Source organism: Agelaius phoeniceus, chromosome 3, assembly GCF_051311805.1.
Source record: "Agelaius phoeniceus isolate bAgePho1 chromosome 3, bAgePho1.hap1, whole genome shotgun sequence".
NCBI classification, from domain to species: Eukaryota; Metazoa; Chordata; class Aves; order Passeriformes; family Icteridae; genus Agelaius; species Agelaius phoeniceus.
Window position 1 is genome coordinate 79,502,047 of NC_135267.1, and position 27,325 is coordinate 79,529,371.

The 27,325-nt window shown below is 40.1% G+C and overlaps 1 protein-coding gene across 1 annotated transcript in view; it reads left to right on the plus strand.

The window, feature by feature from the left end:
• Nucleotides 1-10,058, plus strand: part of PRKN (parkin RBR E3 ubiquitin protein ligase) — a 674,035-nt gene extending 663,977 nt beyond the window's left edge. Inside the window, exons 11-12 of the mRNA XM_077175671.1 lie at nt 5,633-5,750; nt 8,768-10,058. Coding sequence (XP_077031786.1) covers nt 5,633-5,750; nt 8,768-8,877 — 228 coding nt within the window. The 3' untranslated portion in view covers nt 8,878-10,058. The remainder of the gene's footprint in view (nt 1-5,632; nt 5,751-8,767) is intronic.
• The last annotated feature ends 17,267 nt before the right edge of the window (nt 10,059-27,325 follow it).

A 27,325-nucleotide genomic window follows, 5' to 3' on the forward strand; every position in this document is an offset into this window, starting at 1 on the left:
TATCCAGCCCCTCTGTCAGCCCAGGAGCCCATCAGACCTAGCCAAAAGCAGAGCAGTGGGTGCCTCAGCTGAGTCAAACCTGACCCTCTTCATCAGCACACACTTCCAGGGCTGCCCTCTAACCAGAGTTTCTGGGCTCACACCTGACTCGAGCATGATGTCCTAGGTGAACAAGTGGCTCCAAGCAAACCCCTTGGATCATTTCCCAGACGTGTTTTTTGCTGCACAGGTGAAAACATAAAGGCACATTCATGTGCTCCTGCACACACACCCAGGAAAGCCTGTCACAGCACCTGGCATGCTGCTGAAGGCTGTTGGAATGTAGCTCCTGGAAAAGCTCCCAGCCCCTCTTCTATTCCCATTTCCTCCTGTGTGCAGGTCTCAGAGTTGACAGTAGGGGGTATGAAATGCTCAGGCATTGCCTGCCAGGCTTCCTTCTCCATCGTGGAAGATGCTAACCTCCCATGCTGTAGATTTCCAGCAAGCATGTAGGGTTGTGAAGCTAGGTCTCTAAGCAGCTAATGATAATGATAAATGCTAAATGCTAGCCACAAAAAACATTAATTATTTCCCTGCATTTTAGTGAAAGGAAAAGCTACTGAAAAGGTTCATCATACATAGTATCTTTCAATGAGTCCTGAGTCACAGTTTGAAATGCAAAACATCTATTATTAGGCCATTGGTTGTGGTTTTTTTCCCATCTGGTAAATTTTAAAAGTTAAATAAAACATGACTGTACAAGGAATGGCACACCTAACTTGATCTCTAAAATATCTTAAACAACTGAAAAACAAACTGAGGCTCAGGGTTTTAGTATTTGGTATACTCACAATGTCAAGCTCAGGACATTTCAACCCATAGGTGCCTAATTAAAGGAGCAAGAAAAATAACTATAACCGGGAAATGTCCTGTAAAATTAATTTCTGTGTTATAAATAAAGATGCACCAGAGGAAATCTGAGCATAGGTCTTAACTTTCTGTCTAATGAGAAATAGATGATAACTATATAGAGAGAATTTTAGCTTTCCTATTTTGGGCAGCAATAAAGCAAAAAAGGTGTGACAGACTGCTTTTGTTTATGAGGTTAAGCTGACAGTCATTTTCAGCAGTGTTGCCACTTACGAGAGAAGGCACGTTCTTTATTCTGCTCATGGAAAACAGTTACATAAGAATGACCTGTATTAGATTATATTTTCTGCTTTAGATCAGTGCAAATCCAATATTCACCATCTACCTGAATTTAATTCATTATATGAATGGCTGCAACACACAGAGTGAGAACATTGATGTGCAGTGTCACCAAACCAGAGCACTCTTTCTTCTTGTATCCAATATAATACCCTGTGTATATCAATTTGATTTTAACTAGTTGCTGTCATCACAAAGCAGCTCTTTCATTTTATGTCAGAATTCCCTAGGCACACTAGACAAATTGGCTCATACAAAGCTGCTTCATGTGGATTTAATGGGATCATTGTAGTACTGGCACCTCTATTTTTCCTATGTGTGAAACATAATCTCATTGAATGAATATCTTTTCTATTCCTTATCTATAGCCACATTTTAGTGTTTTGAATTAGCCTAAATCTGTCTCTAAAATAGAGCAATAGTCCCATAGCTATGCACACCTCTCTTTGTGAGATTTTTACTCTAAATGGCTCAAATAATCCATTTTCTTCCAAAACCCTCTAACCTATCTAGTGCCCTAGACACCTGCTATTTTTACCCCCTGCAGTAAAAGGCAGTAATAAACATGGCAGTTTATTCATGTGATCATGTTTATAAAACAGCCCTGTTGAAGTCAAGAAGACACAATAAATTTAAGTTGCACTGTCACCATCCATTGTAGATCAGTCTTCAACAGCTGAGGCTGCTTTTGCTTAGAGCTCTAGCTCTTGTGGGCTGTGTTAACCTAAATATTATGGTGGGATGAACATTGCTCATGCACAATGAATTAATCTTTGTCTTCCTTTCAAATGCTTTCAAGTATACATAGCTTTTCTCACATTCTTGTTAGAAAATGAGTAATACTTCCTGTTTTGAGACATCTAAACCCTTTTAAAATTCTGTATTTCACACGAAGTGAGATAATTTTACATATTTCTATTACCCTAAATAAAAAGCTTATTTTTGCAAGTAAAATTATCTTAAAACCAAGCATTTCTGACCAAAAGCAAATGTATTTTGGATTTAAAGAAAGCTTCACTAGGATACATTTTTTTAAAGTTATGCATTACCAGCTTTTTTGTTTATTGGGGAGAGATGAAGCACCAAGGGCAAACAAACAGGAATACAGAAATTACATCCACTTAAAGCAAAGCACAAAGAAGGTTAACAGTTGCATGTTCTATTCTGAATTAAGGGTCTTCAATTTTGAGATGTTATCTATACCAGGCAAAATAAGCATGATCATTAAAGAAGTGTGCTAACATAAGGCAGTATATAATTCAGTGGTGGTCAAAATTTAACACTATGTATCTAAGACCTCTGGTATTTTAAACAAGAAGCTTTGCCATGAATGTTTTTAATCTAGATGGTACTGCTTAGTTGCTGTCTGCAAACATCTTCTTCTTTTGCTTCAGTGTGGTTCTACTGACAGGTCGATGTGTATTCTATCACCTGAATGAGATGCTGCTCTAAGAAGGACACTTTATTTCTATTTCAAGATACTTTTTGTCCCTGTAGGTCTCTTTCCAGTACTGCATGATATTGATTAACTGCAAAGAAACCATTCCACGTACCTGGTTTTGTATTGTTGTATGGTCCTTGGCAGTCTCTGTGGTCTCTTTATCCCTGGTAGTTTTTCCAAAAGATTGAGCATAGGAACAGAAGTAAATCTATGTCCTTCAGGATGACCCAGAGATAATAGACAACCTTTTGCTCCTGTCACCCAAAGGAAATACTGAAGGGGGGATATTGAATAGTGCTTGCAACAGCTCTTTCTGTAGCTTGCTGTTATTTATGGGTATTCATTCCTGGTCATTATATGCAGCACGGTTGAGAATCAAAAAAAAATTATTCATAAAGTGGCATGGATGAAATCTAGTAGCTTTTCCATAGTGCTGGGACAAATGTTCCATACTAACTGGGGAACAAGAGCATATTGTGTTGAGTGAGCATCAGAAGTGATCCAAGTCCCCTGTCCTCAGCAGACTGACATGTGATGCACACCTGGAGCATCTCTGAGCTTCTTATCCAAGACCAGGCAGAACAAGCAAAGTTAGAGACCCCTCTGCTTGACAGACCTGGGCCATTTTCAATGAGGTTGGGTTTGCTAGTTTAGGATGTACGAACATGATTTAAATAGACACAGGTAATGAAGAATTGCCATAGACCTTTTCTTTATTGTTGGAAGAAAAAATGCAGATAAGTATATGTGTGCTTGCCATCACTGGGTGTGAAGCACTAAATAAAGCACATAAGCACTGAAGGCTTATGGATCTGGATGGCATGATTTCTTCACTGAATCAGAGGGACTCCATCACTGTGCCATTTCTCTGCATTTGGTTCATGCAGCAGGAAGTTTTTAACTTAGCATTCAGCAAGACTGGCATTCAGCAAGGAGGGGTGTTTCAGCTCTAATGGGCTGAAATATCATGCTACTGCAACTAGTTCATGCTAGACTTTTTGCAATGGAAAATACTAAAGATAATAATTCACTGCTGTTTTCAGCAATTTGTTCTTAGTGAGCTGCATGTGTGTGGCTAGAAGTTGTTTCTTTTAGCTATTCCTAAGGTCTCCCAATTTTGTTTGCAGAACAAAGATCAAAAATGCTTATACAAATAAAGTTAGAAGTTTGGTATGTGAAAATTTGCCTCAGTGTCCTTTGCTATTAGATCACAACAAAGACATGAAGATGGAGAAAAAAGTATGTTTGCAAGTACTAAAACATTGGATTTGGACTATTTGAGAAAACAGCCAGTGTGAAGCTCATCTGGACTGATTACAAAAATTTAAAATACTTCTGGTCTTCTCATTTAGTGCCTCTGAAAAGAATAGCAATGTTTTGTCACTGCTGTAGTGATTTTCAATTGTATGCATGTTAAGCAATGAGCTCCCATTAAAATGAGATATCATCTTATTTTCGTCACGGGGGAAACTGAGGCCCAGGTCAAGCGTTCCCCCCTCTCCCACTCTGCGTCTCTCAGCTAGCTCAGATTGCTTGCAAAAGTCATCCTTCCTTAAGGATGTAGGTGTTGAAAAATCAATACTAGATTATGTTCTTTGCTATTAGCTTGAGCAGCCTTTTCTATTTCCCAGAACTTACTAATGTGCTGTTGTATAGAGGTCATCTTTCTGCCAAATTGCTGAATAATCCAGCAGGGTGCAGGGCCGAGTTCCCTCTCTACAAGCAGAGAGACAAGAGTAAAAGTCATTTCTAGGATACAGATAAGAAGACTTCATTCACTTTTGTCACCTCTACATGAAAAAGATAAGAAAATTGGAGAATCTTAAGTGAGGAGCAAAAAAGGCATTCATAGACTGAGGAGACTGATGTAAGTTGTAAAATAAATAATGGCAAACATATTATTGGTGTTTCCTGATTAAAATAAGGCAGTGCAGGGGTTTTTTGTTGTTTTGCGTTTTGGTTTGGTTTTCCTTAAATGCATATTGCAATGGCCACTAGATGAGCTGGAAATAAATTTCTGCAGATGTTGGTCTTTGTTATTCCATTTTAACTGAGGTCATTTCAGCCAAGGATGGAATCAAGGCACTACTCACTCTCTACTCTGTTTTATCAATACTAGACGACCAGAATTCAAGTGGAGTTATGGCTTTGTTGCATTGCTTAAAGTTGGGCCAATTTCCTTCTTCGGTCTTACTAGAAAGAAATATATTAAAAATTATCCATATAAATAAATATAAAAGTCTATCCACATAAAAGCCTATAAGTATTTAGAAGGTATACACTAAGTTACAGGAATTGTTATAAATTAGTTTTGTTTAAGTTCATCATTTTCCCACATGCTTGAATAAAACCATATTATGAATGGAGAGAGCAGAGCTTCAAGGTTGGAACCTACATGCATTGTTTATAGGTAGTGTTCACATGGTTGCCAGCCTTGTGTGATGAAAATGACTCAAGGCACTGCCATCTCTTTTGTCCTTGTGCTATCATTTTAGGTAGGAAGCAGCCAAATAGGCCACTTGTGTAGATTATGTAATTTTGTCCCAGTCATAAATAGGACAAACAGAGGAATCCCTTTTATACTCTTCATGATGACTTTTTCCTTCTGTGTCATTCTGAGTATTTCATTACTCAAGTGGGGTTTTTTTGCTTTTTTTTCCAAAATTTTTGTTTATTCTTTGTGCATGTTATGTTTGTGTAGGGTTACATTGGAATGAAACTCAGACCTCCAATACAAAAGAGTACACTTTATTATGAAAAACAATTTCCTTCCAGGCACCCCACCATCCTGCATTACCAAGTGTTGCACTTCCTTGGTGTTTTTGTTTTTCTTTCAAGAAGGGCTTTAATCTCTGAAGCAAAATCAAACCTGTGGTGTCTAACATGTGATGTTGTCAGCCAGGTTCACCTGACTCCTCCTTTGCCTTCCCTTTTGCTTTACCTGTCTTGGTGCATTTGCAGCATGGCTTGATGCCCCAATGAGTGCTCTCTCTCTCTTTGCAGGGGTTTGTAGTTGATGAACACGCAGCCATGCAAGCTCGATGGGAAGAAGCATCTAGAGAAACAATCAAGAAGACAACCAAGCCATGCCCCAACTGCAATATTCCAGTAGAAAAAAATGGTAAGATTATTAGAGATCTTGTACTTACCTGTCTTTTAAAATTCATTTTATAGTATAAACATATGAATGTTCAGGTGTACATATGCATAATATTATTCCAAAAGGGGGAGAGAACAAAAAGCTTGGATAATTCCTTGTGTCACCTTAACTAAATTATCTTGAAAATGCTAACTAACTCACTCAGTTCTAAAACCACTAATTAAGCCTCACAAAATATCCAGCTATATTTTAGATAGGGGAAATGGGGCATTGGATGTAGCATTCATATGACAGAATATCCAGCTAGTTACCCAGACTTTCCATTGTCACTGGGAAAAATAGACATTTGTAGGGTAAAATTCATCTCCCGATGAAGCAGAACATATGTAGGCCAGAAAATCACACCTAAAAGTGGGGTGTGAAGAATTAGTCCTGCTGTAGATGTCTACACAGTATAAGGCTGAATTTGGGTGAGATTAATCCCAACCCAGCCACATGCCCACGGTAGAAAAGCAAGTTAGAGGAAGCAACGTGAGTCCTGACAAACAGTTTGCATTAATCAGTGCTTACCATGTAGGAAGAAAAGTAATCTGCTGGCATTGGGATGTTTAAAATTAAGAACAGGAATGGTAAATAGGCTGTAATTTATAGGTTAATATTGTTCCAAGACTTAATTGTATTTATGTTAATTAATAAAAATGTATTAACATGATTGCCAAAATATTATACAAATACTTAGAGGGTGCTTCCCAGTCTTGTGACATTCACATGGGACACTGAAAACACCAAATAAGGCACTATGAACTTCAAGGGGAGAACACTTTGAGCAGTGACACTGCAGAAATATTACTGGGGAAGAAATAGGACAAAATCCTGAAATCTGGGGTTTGATGAAAGAAAAAGCAGTTGGCAGATGGAAAGTGGGAGACACCTTCAAGCACAAGAAGCAGAAGGAAAGAAAGCTTGAATTGAAGGGTGGGAATGTGAGACAAGATTTGGAGTAGCGTGGAGAGCAAGGTGGGCAGCAGAAGAGAGATAACAGAGGCCTAGGTCAAAAAATTATTTACAGATTTGTAGAACAGACTGAAAACCAGAGATTTTAATCTGATTAGAAATAGACAAATTATAATGGTGACTATTTATATTCAGGAGTTTGTGCATAGCCAAACAAAACCCCCTTCTGGTTAGGCTTGAAGGAGTGGTAAGACCTTTACTTTCTCTTAGACTCTGAGCACCCTACTTTAGTTGCCCTGCTTTGAGCCAAGTTTTGGATTGGATGTTCTCTTAAGGGACCTTCCCACCTCAGTGATTCTGTCATTTTGCAAACAAAATCACAAAGCTTAAAAAGCGCAGTGTTTGCCTTCTTCTTTGGTCATGGGTACTGCACATGCCAGCTTCTAGGCTGCCATTTGTAAACTTAAAGAAACACTTCAGAGCTGCCAAAGTACAGCTGCTGTCAAGTGACTGACAACTGTATCCTGATGTCTGCCAGCAGTCCTCATTTGGGAGGAGTACACTGACTCCACATGGGAGAATAATTCTGCTCTGCTTCCCCATAGTCTGTGGACAGTGTCTTTTACAAGGGACAGTGACAATGCCAATAACTTTTCTGTAACAGTCCACATAAACTTCAGGCATTGTAGAATATTTCTGGGTGCCAGGAACTTTCCTGTAATAGCTGAAGTGAAAGAGAGAAGGCCCCAGTCTGAGTGAGTTTAGACACACATCCATGTCTCTCAGAGAGCTGCTGTACTCACAGAGCTGTAGGTCCCATTGCTTGAGGCACTCTCCACTCCTGACTGCTGATCTCAGCTGCCATGCAGCAAAGAATAACAAGATTTATGCAGCTTAGTAGGGGGAGCACATGTTTTAGAGAGGGCACCTAATGGGTTTGGGTCCTGCACCATGACAGAGATGAGTTTTACCCAGTGATGGCTTAATACAAACTGTAAGAGAGGACTAGATCTAAACTTTAAATAAACTGGAACATGGAGGCTGGCCATTTGTATGTTTACATTTAAATAAGATAAAAATCTTTCTGGCACAGTGCCTTTCTCACACAAAGATATAAACTGACAAATAGACCTTGCTATCACAAGTGGTTTTCTCTCTTTGTCAGGTGAAGCAGAGAGGCCTATTTTAACAAACTAATTCTTGTTTGTTTTTGCCTTCTGAGAAACATTCTGGAGTGGCATTTTTAAAAACATGGTGTAAGGGCAGCAGCTCATACAGTAGGGAACACACACTCCCTGTACTTCCCATCACCATTTGGAGTCAAACCAAGATGACATTTCAGAATTTCTTCATGCTTTTCTCTCAGTTTGAATTATACAAAAGATCTCTTTGTGTGGTAAGCAACATAATTCCAGTTTGAAGTGTAGTTCTGTAATGACCTTTGACAATGTTAATGTTTATATATTACAAAATAAACTTTTGATCAAGGTTATGAGCAGAGAAATTAAAGCTGCTCTTGTGGTATGGAGAAGTAAGAAATCCAACATGCAAAAAAACATTTATATGATCAAAAGGCTCCTTCAGATACTAAAAAGGTCAAATCAACTTAAATTACTAATGTCATTTTTGTGTGATCAGCAGTCAGCAAGTCTATCTCCTGATTTACCAACTTTGCAAATCTTGCAAATCTTTGAATCCAAATTCAAAAAAGGATTTAATTTTGTTTATCTTCTGGCTCACAGCTGGACTAGTGTAGAGTAACCTTGAGGAGGTACCTCCAGGACTGCTTTGAAAGGCCATAGACTATCATCTCTTTTCCCTTTCCCTAGCATAGTCTTTTTTAATTTCCTCCTACCCCTGCAGTCCCTCAAGTGAGAAATGCACATTAAAGCCCAATAAGAGATGAGGAGCAGGTTTTAGAAAGCCCGGGGAAATATTCTTTGGGTTTGTACTTTTCTTTTATTAAATAATTTACTTAGTTGGTAAATTAGTGTCGAAGAAAGTTGATTTTAATGCTCTTAATTGTTGATTAACATCTCTAAGTGTTTTCCAAGTACCAAAGCCATTCTGTTGCTATTTTGCAGGTGGCTGCATGCATATGAAGTGTCCTCGCCCTCAGTGCAGGTTTGAGTGGTGCTGGAACTGTGGCCTGGAGTGGAACAGAACCTGCATGGGAGATCACTGGTTTGAGTAGCAGGGCTGAGGCCAGTCTGTGCTGCTGCTAAAGCTTGTTTTTATCAGGCTCAAATTCTGAACCACTTGCTTAAACAAAAATCCCAGTGGTTTTAGGGACACAGAGTTCAGAAGCTGGCCTAGTTTGTTGGCTTTTTGCTTTACTGCATATGCAATCATACCAAAATCACATTGAAGTTATGCCAAGGCTTTTAAATCCACTAAGTTAAAAGAACAATTGTTTTAATGGACAGACTTGCTCATCATGGTACAAAGAGGGGTAAATTGCAACTTTTTGAACTTGTGCAGTCTATCAAACATGAACACTTGGCAGGGTTACCATGAGGAACCTTACTTGACATTTATAGTCAGGAATCCATAATTCTTGCAAAAGGGAGCAACCTGCATATGTGTGTGTGTCTGAGTGTGTGAGCATCAAGGGGGGGTGGAAGATGTTTCCTGCATCATCTGCTTTTTTTCTTTGACCACTTCTTCACTCATTCAGCACAATTTTTGATTTCAAGGCAGCATTTCTTAACAGCATTTTTGGCAGAGGGAAGGCTGTGGCTCCTTAGTGTTTTCTCAGGGCTTCTTCCTAAAAGGCTTTCTGCAGGGGTTTTGCTTTCAAATGAAATTTTCATGGAAACACCCAGCTTTATGCCATACTTGTGCTTGTGTATTTGTGATATACAACACAAAGCCAGCCTGCCTACTCATTATAGACTTTGTTGCCATGGAAAGATTAGCTAAGGATGCAGTTTCAGCCCTGTCCATGGCTGTTGGTGTGGTGGTGACTGGATCCAATTGTGTGTTGTGCAAGCTACACTCACAGGGTTTCTTTCACTTTTCTTGTACTTATGGAAGTTTTGGATGTGGCAAAGTGAAGCAGGAGGAGACTTCTCAGGGCTTTTCTCAACCATGATTCTTCTAAATTGAATTAGAATATGGGTATGTTTCTGAAAATACATTTATTGTTCCAATGGTGTGGGGCAGAGAGACAGCTTCATTTTACAATGTTAACACACTATGTAAAGTTTAATAGCATTTCCAAGTCTGAACAATTTTACTGTTTGTGATCTTTACATTGATGTTTTAGTCTGAAATGAAATGGGTAATGCCCACATCCAACACACCATGTAAGGATTTGCACAGTTTAGTTCTGGAAAAAAAACGCACAATAAATAAAGAGGTCAAAATTTTAAACTTTATTTCTTTTCTTTTTTTTTTAATACAAAGTAAGTGAGTACAAAAATACTGGGTGGGTCATGCATTGCCTTGACTGATTCAAACTCCCAGCTGAGAGGCAAGCCCTTTGATCAAGACATAATGTTAGCACAAAATAAGTTCCATAACCATGGTCTTCTTTTATCAGATTTGAACTAATATTTTGTATGGCATAACTGTAGAGTCCTGAAAATATGGGTGGGTCTCATATCAGTGCAGAGCATGAAGCTTGAGGCATGAAAAAAATCCCAGGCTCAGTAGAAAAAATGTCCAACTGCTATAGCCAATGGAATATTCATCTGTCTCAACTGGAAGTGACATTAAAAGTGTGAGGAAACAGAAGAATGAAGGTATGAAGTACCAAAAATGAGAGTGTGAACTGGTAGAAGTAAGAAAATGAGAAAGAACAGAAGTGGCAAGGAGAAGACAATGGACATTTCCTAAAGGTAATTTTCCTGTTTGGCACTGCTGAACTAAAACTTATGCAGGAGTAGCTACAATGAGGTGTAGGAATGCATTTGAATGCTGCAATGTAGCTCATTTAAGTATTTTGTCTTAAGAGGGGTATTTTACTGTGAGTTCTGATTATCTCATTATTTGATTTTTCCTATATCTGGGTCTGTTTTATAATTTACATGGCTAGTTTCCAACAGGCTAGGGGAAAAGTAACAATGCTTAATTTTACTTTTATCATGTATTACATGGGAGTTTATCACTGATTCATCATCATATTCAAAAACATTCAGAATCAATGTCTGAATCTCTTTTTTTTTTTTGTGACTTTCTCATATAGGAAGAAGAAGTTATTCACTATAAGGCAGTTTCACTGAGTTAGAGCCTGACTTAACATATTAATGTTTAAATTGTTACATAGAAATGTGATTTATACCCCTGGATCAGGGTCCATTGAAGTCCCAGAGCAGCTCCTGTATTTCCTTCTGGCCTGGGAAGGGCATGGCAGGCATGAGTCATAAGGCCAGAATAGAAACACCTCCTTCTTGGAAGAACTTGTCAGAGAACAGGGTTATGAGCATTTATCTGAGACGTAAGCAAGGGCAGGAAAGGAGAATAAAGAAAGGAGTTCCAGCATTGACTCAAGGTTATATCACACAGTCCGGATTTTGTACTCTGCCAAAAACAAATGTGTATTCTGCAGAATTTCACAGAACATGTCCTGATCTTCTCCGTGTTAATATTATATGTCTCCATGCATACATGCACAAAATTTGAGATGGCAAAGGGTGTTAATCCAATTTCTCTTTACTCTAAGATTCTCATAGTTTTCACAATTTAAAGGCCATGAAAATTCAGGATTAATGCTCTGCTGACACTGTAAGAATGCTGGAATTCCTATAAAGATGTGTGAATTGAACCTAAAATGTCCTACACTGGTAAACTTTTTTTTTTGCATGGAAAGTGCCATTTAAAAAAATGTATTTAAATGTTTTGAAAAAATCCAATTTATTTTGCAATTTGACACAAACAGAACAGAACAAACCAAGTTTTCAGTGTTACTCAAACTGCTCCTCTTATTTCAGCCCTGAAATATCAGAGTGAAATTCACCTCACTCCAACTTTAGCTCTCTGGTTGGTTCAGTAGCTTCTGAAGCTTGTTGTGCATGTGCATGGTGGAGCCTGCCAAGTTTTTAGTACATTTGCTCATGGCTAGAGGTGTGATGGCAACATCCCTGCCAGAGACAAGGCACGGCCCCTGACATGATGCACAGGACCTGTTCTCTGTGCTCCTGCACACTCTTGGCTCAGTTGCTGCATGAGGAGGGGAATCTTCCTTTTTAAAAAACTTAGAACACTGGCATTATTTGCTGGCATTCATGAAGCCAGCCTTGGCAAACACTTCCTCAGGGCTGGCATGCACACATCTGGAAGTGATCCTGGGCAGCCATGGAAGGTTAATGAAGACAAACAGGACTCAAGGATGAAAGAAGGTAACCAACCTGAGGGCTTAAGCAGATGAAAAGTTTTAAAGAGCTTGTGGGTTTATGTTCTCTCCTAGCAATACCTTCTGGAAACAGTGACATTTAACTGTATGTTCTAAGAAGGTGATTTATTGTGGAGCTATAAAGCAAAAAAGAGAAGGCTGTACCTTTTCACATCAAGGTTTGGCTTTGTTAATTGAATTCTCTTTACCTTGAACCTTCATCTTTCAGATTAAAACAATTACAGACTTGTTCTTGGTACTGCAATCTGGGATCCTTTAGTGCATGTTAAATGGATTAAGAACAGGATGTATGCTTAAATATTCAATAGTAATTATCATTATAATAATTTAGCTCTATATCTACAATGAAAATCTCTAATATTTAATTCCAGCTAGAAATTAAATACAAATACCAAGTATATTAGGAAGAAAATACATAACAGTTTGGGTTCCTCAGGAAAAAGCATATCTCAAAGTTTTAAGTAAATAATACTTCAAGAGCTATGACTCTGTGACTTTGACTAAAATATCATTTCTATGTCTGTCTTACCTTGTCACAAAACACAAGCCAAATTATTTCATTTTAAAGGGTACACTAAAGAAAAAACTCAGTAAATGGAACTCCTGAAGAAACATTATGCCATTGATGGGAAGTGACAGTCAAGCTCTGAAAGAACAGCAAGCAGTGCAAAATGCTATGTGCATATGAATAGCAAGGTACCATCTCTATTGCAAACCAGTGTGGTATTTTTCCGTGCAGATGTTGTTGATCACGTAAGCTGGAGTGACATTTGTATTTGTGGAGGGAAACATGATGCACTTGGAGGTGAGAGGCCAGATTCCAAGAGAGTCTGCTGGCCTGGAAGACTGGGAAAATTCATCCCTTTCTGCCAAAGGGCTTTCTCACACTTGGAGTAACAACCACTGTTATGTTCCTCATGTTCCTCATGTGCTGCTCAAACCATTACACAAGTAAATAATCATCTCTGGGAAGCTCAGGAAGCAACACTTGCAGCAAGACAGGAAGGATAAAGCATAAAATCAGCTCTGAAGATTGGTTAGCCCCATGCTGACCTACTTTGTCTGATACAGTGTTTGATGAGTCTGGTGTTGTGCTCTAACCAGCCAGCAAACTGAGAACCACGCAGCCACTCCTGCACTTGCCTCCCCAGCCCCGCTCTGGCATGGGGAGGAGAACCTGAAAAAGGTAAAACCTGGGGGTTGAAATAAGAACAGTTTAATAATTGAAATAAAATAAAATATCATCATCATCATCTTTATCATCATCATCATCATCATGGAATCATAGTAAGGAAAATGAAGATGACCAAAAGAGAAAAAGGAATAAAACCCAAGATGAACGAGTGCTGCGCAGTGTAATTGGTCACTACCCACCAACTGGTGCCCAGCCCTGCCCTGAGCAGGGATCAGTCCCTCTCAGCTGACTCCCCTAGTTTATATGAACATGTCCTTCTGTGGTCTGGAATGTCCCTTTGGCCAGGCCAGGTCAGCTGTCCTGGCCATGCTCCCTCCCAGCTTCTTGTGCACCTCCTCACTAGCAGAGCATGGGAAACTGAGAAGTCCCTGACTTAAGCATTATTTAGCAACAACTGAAACATCAGTGTGTTGTCAACATTATTTTTATACTAAATCCAAACACAAGCACCGTACCAGCTGCTAGGAAAAAAATGATCCCATTATCCCAGCTGAAAACAGGACGTATGGTGATGGCTGATGGAGAGAAACCCTACACAGAGATAGAGAGCTGCAATAGCTCTAAACAGGTAGGTTTTGTTTCCAGGCTGCAAAATTCTCATTTTTCCTTCAGTTCCTCCTTAAGCAACCGAAAACTCTGAAGAAGACAACACTGGATGAAAGTTTCCAGGAGAAGGAAACTCCATGTCCAGTGGTTCCTTATGGTCCTTCAATAGGTTCACCCAGATGGATCTGACAGCACAGAAGTAACTGTGATTCAACAAGAAGAGACAAATATACTGCTTTACATTTTATCTTAATTACTTACAGATTTTAAAGAAGTATTTCTATCTCTAATTAGCAAATTTAGAAAAGCACCTCTCCCTTCTTTTCAAACATGTTTGTCTACTGATTCCTATCATGTTTATTTGTATATGTGTTTTATGTGTTTGCTCATGTGGTTCCCCTTGTGTGCCACCTGCTGATTTCCAGCTGTGTGTGTCTCATCTTCAGACAGTTTAATGCTCTAGAAGTTGGCTTGATTGTCTTGGAACTACTGAAGTACGTGCTGTCAGTACGTAAGTATGTACTGCCAGAAAGTATGTACTGCCAGAAAAAATGACAGTGGCTTTAAGGAAGCAGAAAGGTAGGCAAGTTGAGAGAAGCTCATTTAATCATATGGAGAATCATATTTAATGTAGTGCTTTGTATATCTGCAGGAATATCTTTTTTTAGAAATCAGGCCATATGCTATTTCATTTTTCTTCATTATTATTAATAGTGCTTTTTTCTTTGCTTTTAATTTGTTTTTCTTGTCTCTGTCCCCATTTTTCTGAATAATGGAGTAATGGTTCTATGCCAGTAGATAAAATATGCAGCAAGACATCACCTGTTACATTACTTTCTGGCTTTTATCCCTAGAAAGCTTGAGGAATTCACATAATCTATGTAGGCAGGGAAGTGCCATTATCTGTATTTTACAGTCAGGGAATTCAGTCCAGAGAGGACAGCCAGACTACATGGAGGCAAAACAACAGCTCAAATGCACATCATCCCTTTCCTCACAACTGGGAAAATCTGGCTGCAACAAAGTAGAGGCCACCTGTGTGCTGGGATGGGGCTGATACAGGCTTAAAGATGCAGGAAGCAAGTTTGAAATTCAAGGTCCAGAGAACACCAGTGTGATATTAGGGAGACAAAGAAATAATTTTTTAAAATATAGGATTTTCAGTGGCCTAAAGAATGATGATCTAACCTGACATCCTTTGCAACCACTGGGAATTTTACTGCTGGCTTCACTGGGGGAAGACTAATTTAGACTTTGAAAACACTATTTACTTTGGCATTTTAGCAGTGCATAGGAGATCTCTGGGAGAACTTGATGTCCCAGTTTCATTTTGTCTGTTTGTTAGTTAAATATTTAATCTAAAAGACATACTCATGCCCACCTCATATTCTCTCCACCTCATTCTGGTCCAAACTAAAATCCATCAAGCAGTGATGTCACACTGCTTTTAAAAACCTTTAGTTAAGTACATCTGAAGCTGTACATGCATTCTTACTTGGTACCTGATTGTATTGTCTGCCTCATAAACAGTAATCCTGACAGCCTGCCAACTTCAGCTGCTGGTTACCAAGCCAAAAGCTGGTTGAATGATGGCCTTAAGTAATGCTCAAAAGATAATGCTAATATGGAAAGGAGCACTCAGTACAATGAAATAGTATTCAGACATTTCTGTTGGGGCCAATATAATGTTTTTCTTGGAATGGATGCTAAATGCTCCTGAATAGCTTCAGTCAACTGAGTTTGTTTATGCTTGGAAGCTAAACCTGGAAAGCTCTGCACTGTGCTTTTCCAAAGTAAAGAGATCACAATATGATCAGAGGGTTTGAATTTTTTTTTAATGAAAAGCTGAACTCCATGTGTTCCACAGCTGATGGAGTTAAAAATCAGAAAAAAAGAACTACCACACTAAGCTACACTGACATTTTTCAAGTACTCAGTGAAACAACAAATGCCAGGTTTGGGTTTTTTTTAAATCTGTTTCTCAAAGGCTAGAATGACTGTGATATTTACGCTAAACTCAGTCACAATGAAGCTGAAATAAATTTTGATTCAAGCTTCTAAGTTTAAGTGTTGATGTAGCTGAATCTAACATTTTACCAAAATATTATTCAGTATTTGCTTAGCAAATACTAAGGTGCTAATTAACTGAGTGGCAGTCACTCAGGTCCTTACTTTATTTCAAAAGTACAATGATAAAGGCTATTTCTGTTGCCTCATTCTGTTGGATTTTACAGAAAGCAAACATGGGCTTCAAACCAGTGTGAGCAATAAGCTCCTGCATGGTAGAATATCTTCTCCTGAAGTAGTGATCTCTTCTCAGTGACATTTACTGTGCACAAATTAAAACCCATCAGTGGCATTTCATTTTTAGTCCTCTTTATTGTGTGAGCTCTGGGGCAGAACTGAATAAATAAAAATATAAAGTGAAGTCGACACAACAGAAAGCCTACTTTTTTAGCTGTGCCAGTGCAGCTGTGCCACAGACCTACCTGACACTAGACTTGGTAGACAAGTGCATTATAGAAAATCAGCTGTAGATCAGCAAATGTACATATTTACTTATGCTATTATATTGGAATATTTTTTTAAGGCTTTTACAAGGCTAGAAAACTCATAAGGACTCAGAAAGGACTCCTTCTAAAAGACACCTGCAGAGAGTGATGGCTGGGGCAGTCCAACTGCTTACACATCAACTGTGTCATCATCTAGGTGAGCTGGGGCACAGATTGCTGCCATGCTTGATACTTGTAAGTGCTCAGCTCCCACTTGGGCTCCCAAAGAAGGCCAGGTAGTCAAAGGTCACAATCACATGTACTTTTAAAAAATACCTTCTTTGAGTGTCTAAGCAAAGGTAGTGCACATACAAAGAGAACAGTTGAAACTTTTTCTCTGATGCTGAATGCTGTGCAGGATGGAAAAATCTGGCCCTGAGAAACTTTATATCAATACATTTGCTTCTTCAAATAACAAAGTCCATGATCCAGAGCCCTTTATAATGACTGCACCCAGCGTCACTTTCCTGTTATGTTTCTAGCAAACAGTACAAATGTCAGAGTGTTTCGCTAGTTGTGTTTATTTAGACATTTGTATTAGATTGTAAAAGGCCTTAGCAGAACTTTAGCAAGTCTCAGATAAATGATGAATACTTATTATTATGTAGCACTGCTTGGCCCAAAGAAATAATGATTTTTACTGCCTTCACTCCATTATGGAAGAGAGAACTTTTTTTACAAGCAGTTAAGCCTTCACAGATAAGATGATCTTATGAGGTCCCTCCATATATGTTCCTACAGTACTGTGTTTGCCTACTCCCAAATGAAAACTCCATCTTTTCAAAGTATTCAGTGAATTATATAATTGCTTGAAAGAAAAAGAGAGATCCAGAAACATTTCCTATTAATGCAGTTGTTGTCTCAGGTCCACCAGCTTCCTTTACTAGTGACTTTCAGAGACATCTCCATACCACAAGGTTTTTCTGATATTTAACATCTCCTAATTTCTTTCCCTTTCAAGCTATTAAGATCTCAGGAGTATAAAGGTCTTATTGGTTTGTTGTGTTCACCTATAATCATGGGCAAGTACCTACTATTATGCAAGTCTTTCCATGAATTTCAGAGTGCCATGGCAAGCATTTTTAAGTCCCATTTGCTTTCATGGCAAAGCAAGTCTGCAACGTGATCCCAGCTGCCAGTAATGAGCAACCTTTTCATGCCAAGGTATTAATAGTCACCTTATAACTATGTATATCAATATCGTTGGTGAGTTTAATGTTTTCATTTTCCTGTTAATGTTTCCTATTCCCTTTGTTCCCTGATTGGGTGGAGTAGACAGCAATCATATTTCTACCTCACTCATTTTATTAGGCTTAATAGGCCAAGCCTAAAATCTTGAATAAACATTTTTGTAAACATCCTAGAATCAAGTATGAGTGATGGACTTTGGCATAAGATGCAGGTGTGGTTTCACCACCTTCTGTGGCATTCATACCTCTGTGTCTCTAGTGGAACCATTCCTGACATGTGCCATGAGTTGTTCACTGACCCATCATGCTGGCAGTTCATAACCATCCTACGATAGTCTGCCTCACCCAAAGCCTTCTTCACCTTGTTTCCAAGTGATGCACTTCTGGTTTATGAGGCGTCTACACTTTCTTTATGGCTTTCTTTTTCTCAGTTTCTGCATTTATACAGCCCTAGATGGCTGCTGCTGTGCATCTCAGGATATAGGCAAGTTACTGCAAAGTGAGCAAGTACAGAACTATCCTTTGATAATCACCTGATGTGTGTTTGTATTCTAAATGTTTTTTTCATGTGCTTTACTACTTTAAAGTACTGTAAGTCTGCTATGTTCAATGTGTCTGGGCTTGAATACCTCCAGTGTGTCAAGTTTGTTTGCCAAATGTGTTTCAGCTTTTTATCCTGAAGGTTCATCTCTGCTGCTATTGGTAGAACTCATGTAGATGTAGATAAATGTAGTGGGTTGATGCTGTCCAGCAACTAAGTACTCACTCAAATGCTCCATCACTCCCACATCCAGCAGGATGGGGGAGAAAGCAGGCAGAGAAAAAGCAAGAAAACCTCATGGGTCAAGATAAAGACAGTTTAATAACTAAAGGTATGAAAAAAATAATAATAGTGGTATAAAAGCAATCACTCACCACCTCCCACAAGCAGATGGATGCCCAGGCAGTCTCTGTGCAATGGCTGCTTTAGAAAGACAGCATTCTGGGTTTTAATGATGGGCATGATGTCATATGGCTTTGGAATATTGCCTTGGTCACTCAAGCTCAGCTGCCCCAGCTGTGTCTCCTCCAGGCTCTTGCTCAGCCCCAACCTAGTCAATGAAGTACCCAAATGGGAAAAACAGAGCCTTGAAGCTGTGCGAGCACTGCTCAGCATCAGATAAGACACTTGCATGTTATCAACAGTTTTAGTCACAAATCCAAAATCCTGCACCATACCAACTGCTAGGAGGAGAATCAGATCTGTACCAGTGCAAGGAGCTTGCTTTACCAGCCAGTGCAGGATGCTGCCACCCCTGGGGTCACAGCTCCACGCATCCCTCCTGCCTTGGCTCCCTAATGCCCTGAGCCAAACACGGCTTGAACTAAGGATTAAGGGCTGCTTTTCTCAGTGCAAGCATTAACAGGTTTTCTGTACTTGACTGGCAGGCTACTTTTATAAATTACTTAGCAAAAATTGGCTAACTTTGAAAAGCCTCTGTGGGAGGACTGACAGACAGCTGCACAGACAGACAGATGGAGACAGCAAGGAAGGCAGGCCAAACCCCAGATAGCTACATGAAATTTTCACTGACCTACTGGGGCGTCTGGCATAGAATCAGAGAGATGAAGCTGAGGAGGCTAAACAACCTCATTTTATCATTAAATGATGGCAACACAAAGCATTAGAGCATTCCCAGTCCAGTCCTAATTTCTGCTTCAAATTGACATCAGAAGTTCCCCATTAATTTAAGGGGAAAATTGTTGCAAAAATTTGGATAGGTGGTTCTGGTAAATGGATTAAGACACACCCACTCCACCCCCTCTTCTGGGGCTGTACAGGAAGCATGAAGAAATTTGTTGGATTCAACCCAAAAGCTGGGCCTTTTCTGTGGCATTATTGAGTGATGTTTCAACTGACTCATGGGGAGAGTAAGGCTAGCATTAATTAAAACACATCAGTGATGAAAATTATATAAATTATCTGATTCATTTTCACCAAGTGTCAGCCTGCCTCCCTCTTGACTAGAGATGAAGTTTGGAGCAACCACAGTCCTTAACTCTGGCATCTCCATTAAATATCTCAAGTTGGTGGGATGACACCAGCAGGAGGCTGCCTGCTTTTGGCTACTATTTAAAGATCATCAGGACAAAGGCAGTGGACCTCCCAGCTCACCAGGGAGGACATCTGAGTCACAGCTGACTACAGTCAAACTGTTTTCTATAGTGCCAGTAGCCCAGTGAAACTGGGATTATAGAACCAACTTTATCACTTTGTGCAGTTTCAAAGAATGTAACACCCAGGGGAAAGATGAGAACAGGAAAGACATAAAGGTGGCTTTCAGTGATCTTGTTCTTCAGTCTGCCAGATTCCAGGCTGGGCCCATTTATCAGCAAGGAGGGAATAGGAAGAATTTCCAGAGAGGATTATAATGGCTTTTTATCAGTAAGTGCCATAGTTTGAAATACTGCCACATAATCACATCCTTGTATTGTCCTATTTAGTTTTACATCTCATAGGGGATTTTTAAAAATGTGTTTTGCTTCATTTTTATTGAAATCATTGTAGTATGGTGATTGGCAGAATATCAACTATATTGCTAGATAATAACTTTTTTTATAAATTTAAATGAGAAACATTTTGAAAAAACTTTTGCCAGTCTTTATTGCAGTACCTAAGAAACACTAAGTTAAAATAGTATTTTGCCTTTTCTGTCATTTATGCACTTTTGAGCATTTTCCCCAGAATTCTGTCTTATACCACTGAATAGGGCCAAAGTAATTTGCATTCTATAGGCATTGAGGAGAATATTAAGGAGGTATAGCAGGAGGTATATGATTCTTGGAATATATACTGCTCTATAGCATGGGTAAAGCTCTCATTTCTTTATGAAAGGAATTTTAGAAAAATTGTAGAAAGGAATTTTAAAAAACCTCCAAAGCTCTTTTACAGATTTTTTTTTTTCCCAGAAAGAAAACAAAACCACTGTTCAGGAAATTATTCAAAAACACATATAACATTTTAACAAATGGCAGTACCACCAGGTTAGTGGGTTCAGTGCACCTGAAGTCACTGCTCTAGAGACAGCAATGGCTTGTCAGAAACCATTTCTCCAAAATAGGGTTTACTGTTTCTGGAGACTCTTAAGACTTCCTACTCTGGCAGCAAATATAATAATATTAAAATCTTCTTATGTAGCTATAGATTCTGTGCAGTTTGATCATGTCCTACTTTAGTGAGAAAGGAAAGAGTAAACTTTTTATGAACAACTTTTTCCCTTTGTTAAGACATTGCAAATCTTGAATTGCAAACTTCCTAAGCAGTAGTACCAAAAACCCTCTGAACTTCCACAAATACAGGAGCAACATTTTAGTCAGGTTTCATTCTTTGAATCAAAAATGTTGATGTCTTTGCATCAACAATGAATGTTGTTATAGACACATCAACCAGTACAGAAAATCAAGAACACTGGAATCTGCATTCTACCCACATCTGATGACTTGCCTGGCCTTGAGCAAAATGCATGAATGTGTACTTGTAGAAACCTGTGGCAGAATTATTCTGTGACAAAATAGCTCCTGCTGTAGTAAATTTCACTAAGAATTGCTTGAAGAGCGAGCAGCGGTAGGAAATTTCAGCTTGGAAGCTGAAAATTGTCTAGGATTATACACATTTGGAAGAGCTTTGCAATAAAGGAAAGTATTAGGCATACTTTTTCCTTTTGCCATTACAACCTCTTAGATTCCGACTCTGTAATTTTCATTAATTATGCTGGTAGCTATTATAGCTAAGGGACAATGTTTTGACCCTGTACACACAAATGGCTGGGTTATCAAATTGCCTGTATAGTACAGAGGAAGCTGTTAAGTAGAATGATAAAACAATTTTGTCCTCTCTTTCCTCTGCTACTGTTCAGGCTGCCTCTGCATACTTCAGTCTCTACCAGCCAGGAGGGCCAAGCATTTCGACATAAAGGAACTGCACATGAGCACTTATGTGACTGGACACTGTAAAAAAGGAAATGGAAAAACTGCACTTGCAGAACAATATCTGGACTTAATGACACACCCCTTTCTCACTGACAATCCTGCTTTCTCCTCTTTGCACTTGATTTTAAGTTCATTCAATATCTCTGGTGAGAACCTAACTCATCCAGATGATGACTGTCACGTTCCCACATACCCTTTTGGTGCAAAGAGGGGTGCATTTAGAAGCAACACAAAACACCAGTTGTAAATCAGACCTGCATTCTCTTTCCTTTCTCTGAAGAGCAGCACCAGTAATCATGAAGGAAGTTACTTACCACTTGGGGTAACAATGGCAGGCTCAAACTCATGCCCCTGGCCTAAATTCACAATTTGTGAAAATAGACTTGAACACTATGAAAGTATTATTAAAACACCCATGAGGGTTTAAACAGCACACCATAAATATTAGCTAGTGTTGCTGCCACAAACATTGAACAGGGATGATAAAACAGTTTTAAACAACTCCTCATTAAATTGGGCTTGTTTGGTCTTTGCTCTGAATTTGTGACAGAGTCTGTGGAAAAAGGATTTGCAGCCATGTGAACTGAAACCTATGTAACATGTGAAGACCCACAGAGGAGGCAGTAAATTTGCAAAGGTCACTTGAATTCTGGCATTTCCATCTTTGATTGCAGCATCCATTCAGCTGTTGATGTGTGTGTGTAGCACACATATAAATCAAAATTGAAACACTGCATTAAAACACTTATTAGTTCTACAGAGCTTGAAATCTCATGCTGTAGCCATATTTTACTTCTCAGAATCATTTCACGATCTGTTGCACATCTGTGCCTTCTCCTGTCTCCTTGGGAGAGCTAACTGTGGGAAGCCAGTCACTGTACCTTCTATACCTCTCTGCATAGATCCAATGTCAGCAAGGACCTTGGCAAGTGCCCTCTGAAGAATTTTGCTGAAGTGGCTGAAGATGCTCCTTGTGCCCGTCTGAGTGCCCTGCCCTTCTTCTGTTACTCGCCTTTTTCCAATGAACAGTGAGCAGGGAGCACTTCACCTTCGGGGGTGATTTTCTTGACAACTTGGCCTATGCCTTGGGACAGTTAAGACACGGTCACGTGTCGCTCCTTTGTCCTCCACAGGATCAATAACCCAAGAGGGTAGGAAAGACAGACAGGAGACCAATAACATCTGAAAGTGCCCCTGGGAAGTTTCCCAGAGTCTATCTGCTCAAAAGCCCCTCAGCTGTGTTGGCAAAGCACAGATCAAGGGTCATAGTCTCCTCTAGTGTAAGCCAGCACCAAGTGTCACAGAAATTTATGGTGCTACACCTGGCTGACATAATTTAAACAGCTATACTTATTATTTATAGTTCCCAGCCTGATAAATATTTAGCCATCAGACGGCAAAACTCCTACATTCTACATTGACTAAATATATGTCAGGCCAGTCCATAGCTTCCTCCCTCCAAAGCTGCAGGTCCATCCCATTCCCACCTGCCCCAAATCACCCCAAAGAGAGCAGCCACTTCCCCAAAGTGATTTGCAGTCACCCAGAGAGTGAGAAGAGCACAACATTAAGGAATTCTGCTCTTGTCTGATTAAGATGATGCAATCAACTCTTCTATAAACACTTAGGGATCTTCTTAATAACTCTATTTTTATCAGCTTGAGTGCCACACACAGTACTGCAAGGTAATCATCGGGGCTAATATCTGAATTCAGGAAAGTTTTACCTTACTGTGTTTTCCCTCCTAAGAATTTGCTCTCTGGTAACCCATTCCCTCTGCCATTTCTGTGCTGGCTTCCATTTGCATCCAATATAAGGTAATTTTCTTTAAATTACTTTCAAGTACTGATGATTCTGCTTCCAAAAATGCACTCTTAATAACCAGCTTCTAGGCATAATTTTAGGGTACAGGAAACTAAAGTGAAACAAACTTGAATTGCTTTTAAGTAAAAAAATTTGGCAAAGGCTTTCAAGAACTACTTTCTTGTGGGAAGATGCATCTTGTCTATTTGTTTGCCTCCGTTTCCTGATTCAGAAATGGCTTTTAGGTTCCCAAAGATATTCAGAATAAAATAGTTCATCCACAGCATGAAACAACTTCTGCTGCTGAAATCTGTCACTTGTTGCCTCCATTTCACTGTGAAGTATTATTAGCAATATTTTAGCAGTTCTTACAAAGCCTTACTGTACTTCATATTGTGCAGTGTTTAGGAGAAGACTGTTCATACTCTTAAGGTGTCATGTGCCAGGTAGGTGGTATTTCCTCCCTCCCACCTCACTTCTGTGAGCTCTGTTGTAGTAACAGACACAGTCAGAGGGCAAGTTACTCTCAGAGACATCATATTCTCACAAGGTCCTGTTTCATTTACAGAAGAGCTGAAATTCAGTGGCAAAATCCACAAAATGTTATGAAAGCAGCTGGATCCCTTCATATGTGATGCGCAGGGATTCAGCACAGGAGGCCAGGAATCTCTTTTGGCATCTGGATGAAGCCTACTCCTTGCAGAAGTTCTCACCATGAGGTTGTGCAGACATCACTTGTTTTTATCACATGATGGAGACTCCTGCACATGCAGGGAATTGCTGTTTGAAAGTCCACTTGTCTTGGTAAGTGAATGTAACACCAACTCTAAGATCCTTACATTGCACTAAACTGAGAACTGGCAAAACCCCTTGCCTTTGTAGCAGCTTTAACAATTTAAAGTAGATTTGGGGAAAAACCCTGAGGCACAGATCAATGCAGGAGGGAAGGTCCACTTAGGATTGAAATCATTTGACAAGTGCCAGTGCATGGGATTTGGTTGCAGGGTTAAATTCTTTGCCTAAATAAGGTATTTGAAATGAGAGAGGAAAAAGTGTTTTATACCTGCCAAGTAGTAAGTTCTCCCTCTGGCACCAGACTTTTAAAATAGTTGTCAGGATGATACCACACTGTGTGATGTAGGTCTTGGAAAAGTGCTAGTATGAGGTGGAGCTTTTTCAGCCATGGGTTTTGGAATTCTATGTTGGGAAAACCCACCATTTGTTTTATTTATTTATTTTATTTTATTTTATTTTATTTTATTTTATTGTTTGTGATTCTCCTTGTGAAGAAAAAGAACAGGAAAATCAGACATCAGGATAGAAGAGACATCTCCAGTGTACAAAAAACTCAGACAATGAGGTCACTGATGTCTCAAATGCTACTAGTCCCTGGGGGTGGCAAGAGAAAGCAATGTTTAGGATGCCAGATGCAGCCATTTGTCTCCAAGGAGCAGCTGGTGATGAGATGCTCTTATTAATGAAATGGGATTGCTCAGTGCTGTCGATTTACTGCAGCTAGTGTAGCCAATTCTGATTCATGCTACCATTATGCATACCAAGCCTAGGAGGCAGCAGGCTTTGTTGGTTTTATTGTTAATAGTTGAGGCACCTGTGATTCAAAAAAATTTGTATAAAGCAGTAGATACAGAGTGCTTATGTAGACTGTTTTATGGTTGAATTGCCAGGTGACTGACTGACTGACAGATCCCAGAGCTCAGTTTCCTGGACCAGTGATTCTTAGTCATCTGGCAGTTGATGAGAAGGAAATTACATTGGCTATGTTATTCATGTCAGGAAAAAACTATAAATCAGTGTGGTTTGTAGGATTAATAACATACTGCTAGCATAGAAGTGAGCATGCAAATTAAACAGTGTCAAATCATTCTGAGAATGGTTGTGCTAAACCTGCACCAAACAGCTGGGGCTGAGCTCAGGAGCTGATGAGGACATGGGCTCACCAGGATGTGTACAACAAGCTGGTTTTTTATTAACATTGATGGCTTGAGGTTGGGGCACCTGAACTCCTGTGACAAATGACAGTAAGATGACACTGAGGACCCTCCATAGAGCAAGAAGTGTCCCCTAACAGCAACCCAGATCCTTTGTCCCCATGAGTTTTTAATACATCACACATAAATTATCTGACTTGTACTGCACCCAGCTTTGGTATTTCTGCGTTCCCCACTGCATTTTCTGTAAAACTTCATTGTACCATCTAATACAAACACATGCCTAGTTAAGCAATTCTGATGATGAGCTGTAAAGTAAATCTTTCTTAGAAAAAAGTCCATTCCATGTACTGTATCCAACAATTATCCATGAGGGATTTGTGAAGCAGGCAGCCCTCTGATAAGGCCACACTTAGCAACTGTTCTAAGGTACCACCTTAGTACCTTACTACCAGGTTTAGATGGCCACCTCATGGAGGTTCACTCCTCCAGGGCCAAGTGGGAGTACTGCCCAGTTGCTGGCTGAGCTATTTGGGCACTTAGCCATAAGGTCACTCAGCAGTTTCCTGTAGGAGAGGTATTTGGAGCAAGGCCTTTGCCTCAGGTTTGATGAATGTATTAAATTGGTGACAAGGGACCCAGCAGTTTAAAGCAATGCGATGGTCAAGGAATCATCCTGGTAATTATAGACCAGTCAGCCTGACCTCAGTACCTGGCAAGATAATGGAACAGTTTATATTAAGTGCCATCACACAGAATTTACAGGATGGCCAGGGTATCAGACCCAGTCAGCATGGATTTAGGAGGGGTAGGTCATGTTTGACCAACCTGGTCACCTTTTACAACCAGGTAACCCACCTAGTGGATGCAGGGAGGGCTGTAGATGTTGTTTATTTGGATTTCAGCAAGGTCTTTGACACTGTCTCCCACAGCATACTCCTAGACAAGCTGGCAGCCCGTGGCTTGGACAGGAGCACTCTGTGCTGGGTTAGGAACTGGCTGGATGGCCAGGCCCAGAGAGTGGTGGTGAATGGTGCCGCATCCAGCTGGGGCCAGTCACCAGGGGTGTTCCTCAGGGGTCTGTGCTGGGGCCAGTTCTGTTTAATATTTTTATTGATGACATGGATGAGGGTTAGAGTCTTTCATTAGCAAATTTGCAGATGATACTAAGCTGGGAGCATGTGTCGATCTGTTAGAGGAATGGAGGGCTTTGCAGAGGGACTTGGAACGGTTGGATGGATGGGCAGAGTCTAATGGGATGAAGTTCAATAAGTCCAAGTGCCGAGTCCTGCACTTTGGCCACAATAACCCCCTGCAGCATTATAGGCTGGGGACGGTGTGGCTGGACAGTGCTCAGGAGGAAAGGGACCTGGGGGTGCTGGTTGACAGTCGGCTGAACATGAGCCAGCAGTGTGCCCAGGTGGCCAAGGAGGCCAATAGCATCCTGGCCTGGATCAGGAACAGTGTGGCCAGCAGGAGCAGGGAGGTCATCCTTCCCCTGTACTCGGCACTGGTGAGGCCACACCTTGAGTGCTGTGTCCAGTTCTGAGCCCCTCAGTTTAGGAGGGACGTTGAGATGCTTGAGCGTGTCCAAAGGAGAGCAACGAGGCTGGTGAGGGGCTTGGAACACAAGCCGTATGAAGAACGACTGAGGGAGCTGAGGTTGTTCAGCCTGGAGAAAAGGAGACTCAGAGGCAACCTTATCACTCTCTTCAACTTCCTGAAGGGTGCCTGTGGTGAGCTGGGGGTTGGTCTCTTTCTCCGGGCAACAACAGACAGAACAAGAGGACACAGTCTCAAGCTGTGCCAAGGGAGATACAGGCTAGAATTAAGGAGGAATTTTTTCACAGAAAGAGTGGTCAAATACTGGAACCATCTACCCAGGGAGGTGGTGGATTCACCATCCCTCAATGTGTTTAAAAAAAGACTGGATGTGGCACTTGGTGCCATGATCTAGTTGAGGTGTTAGAACATGGGTTGGAGTCGATAATCTTAAAGATCTCTTCCAACCTAGAAATTCTGTGATTCTGTGAACCTGAGGACTGGTTTCAGAACAGCCTGCCAATGGTTTGTAAGAGCTTG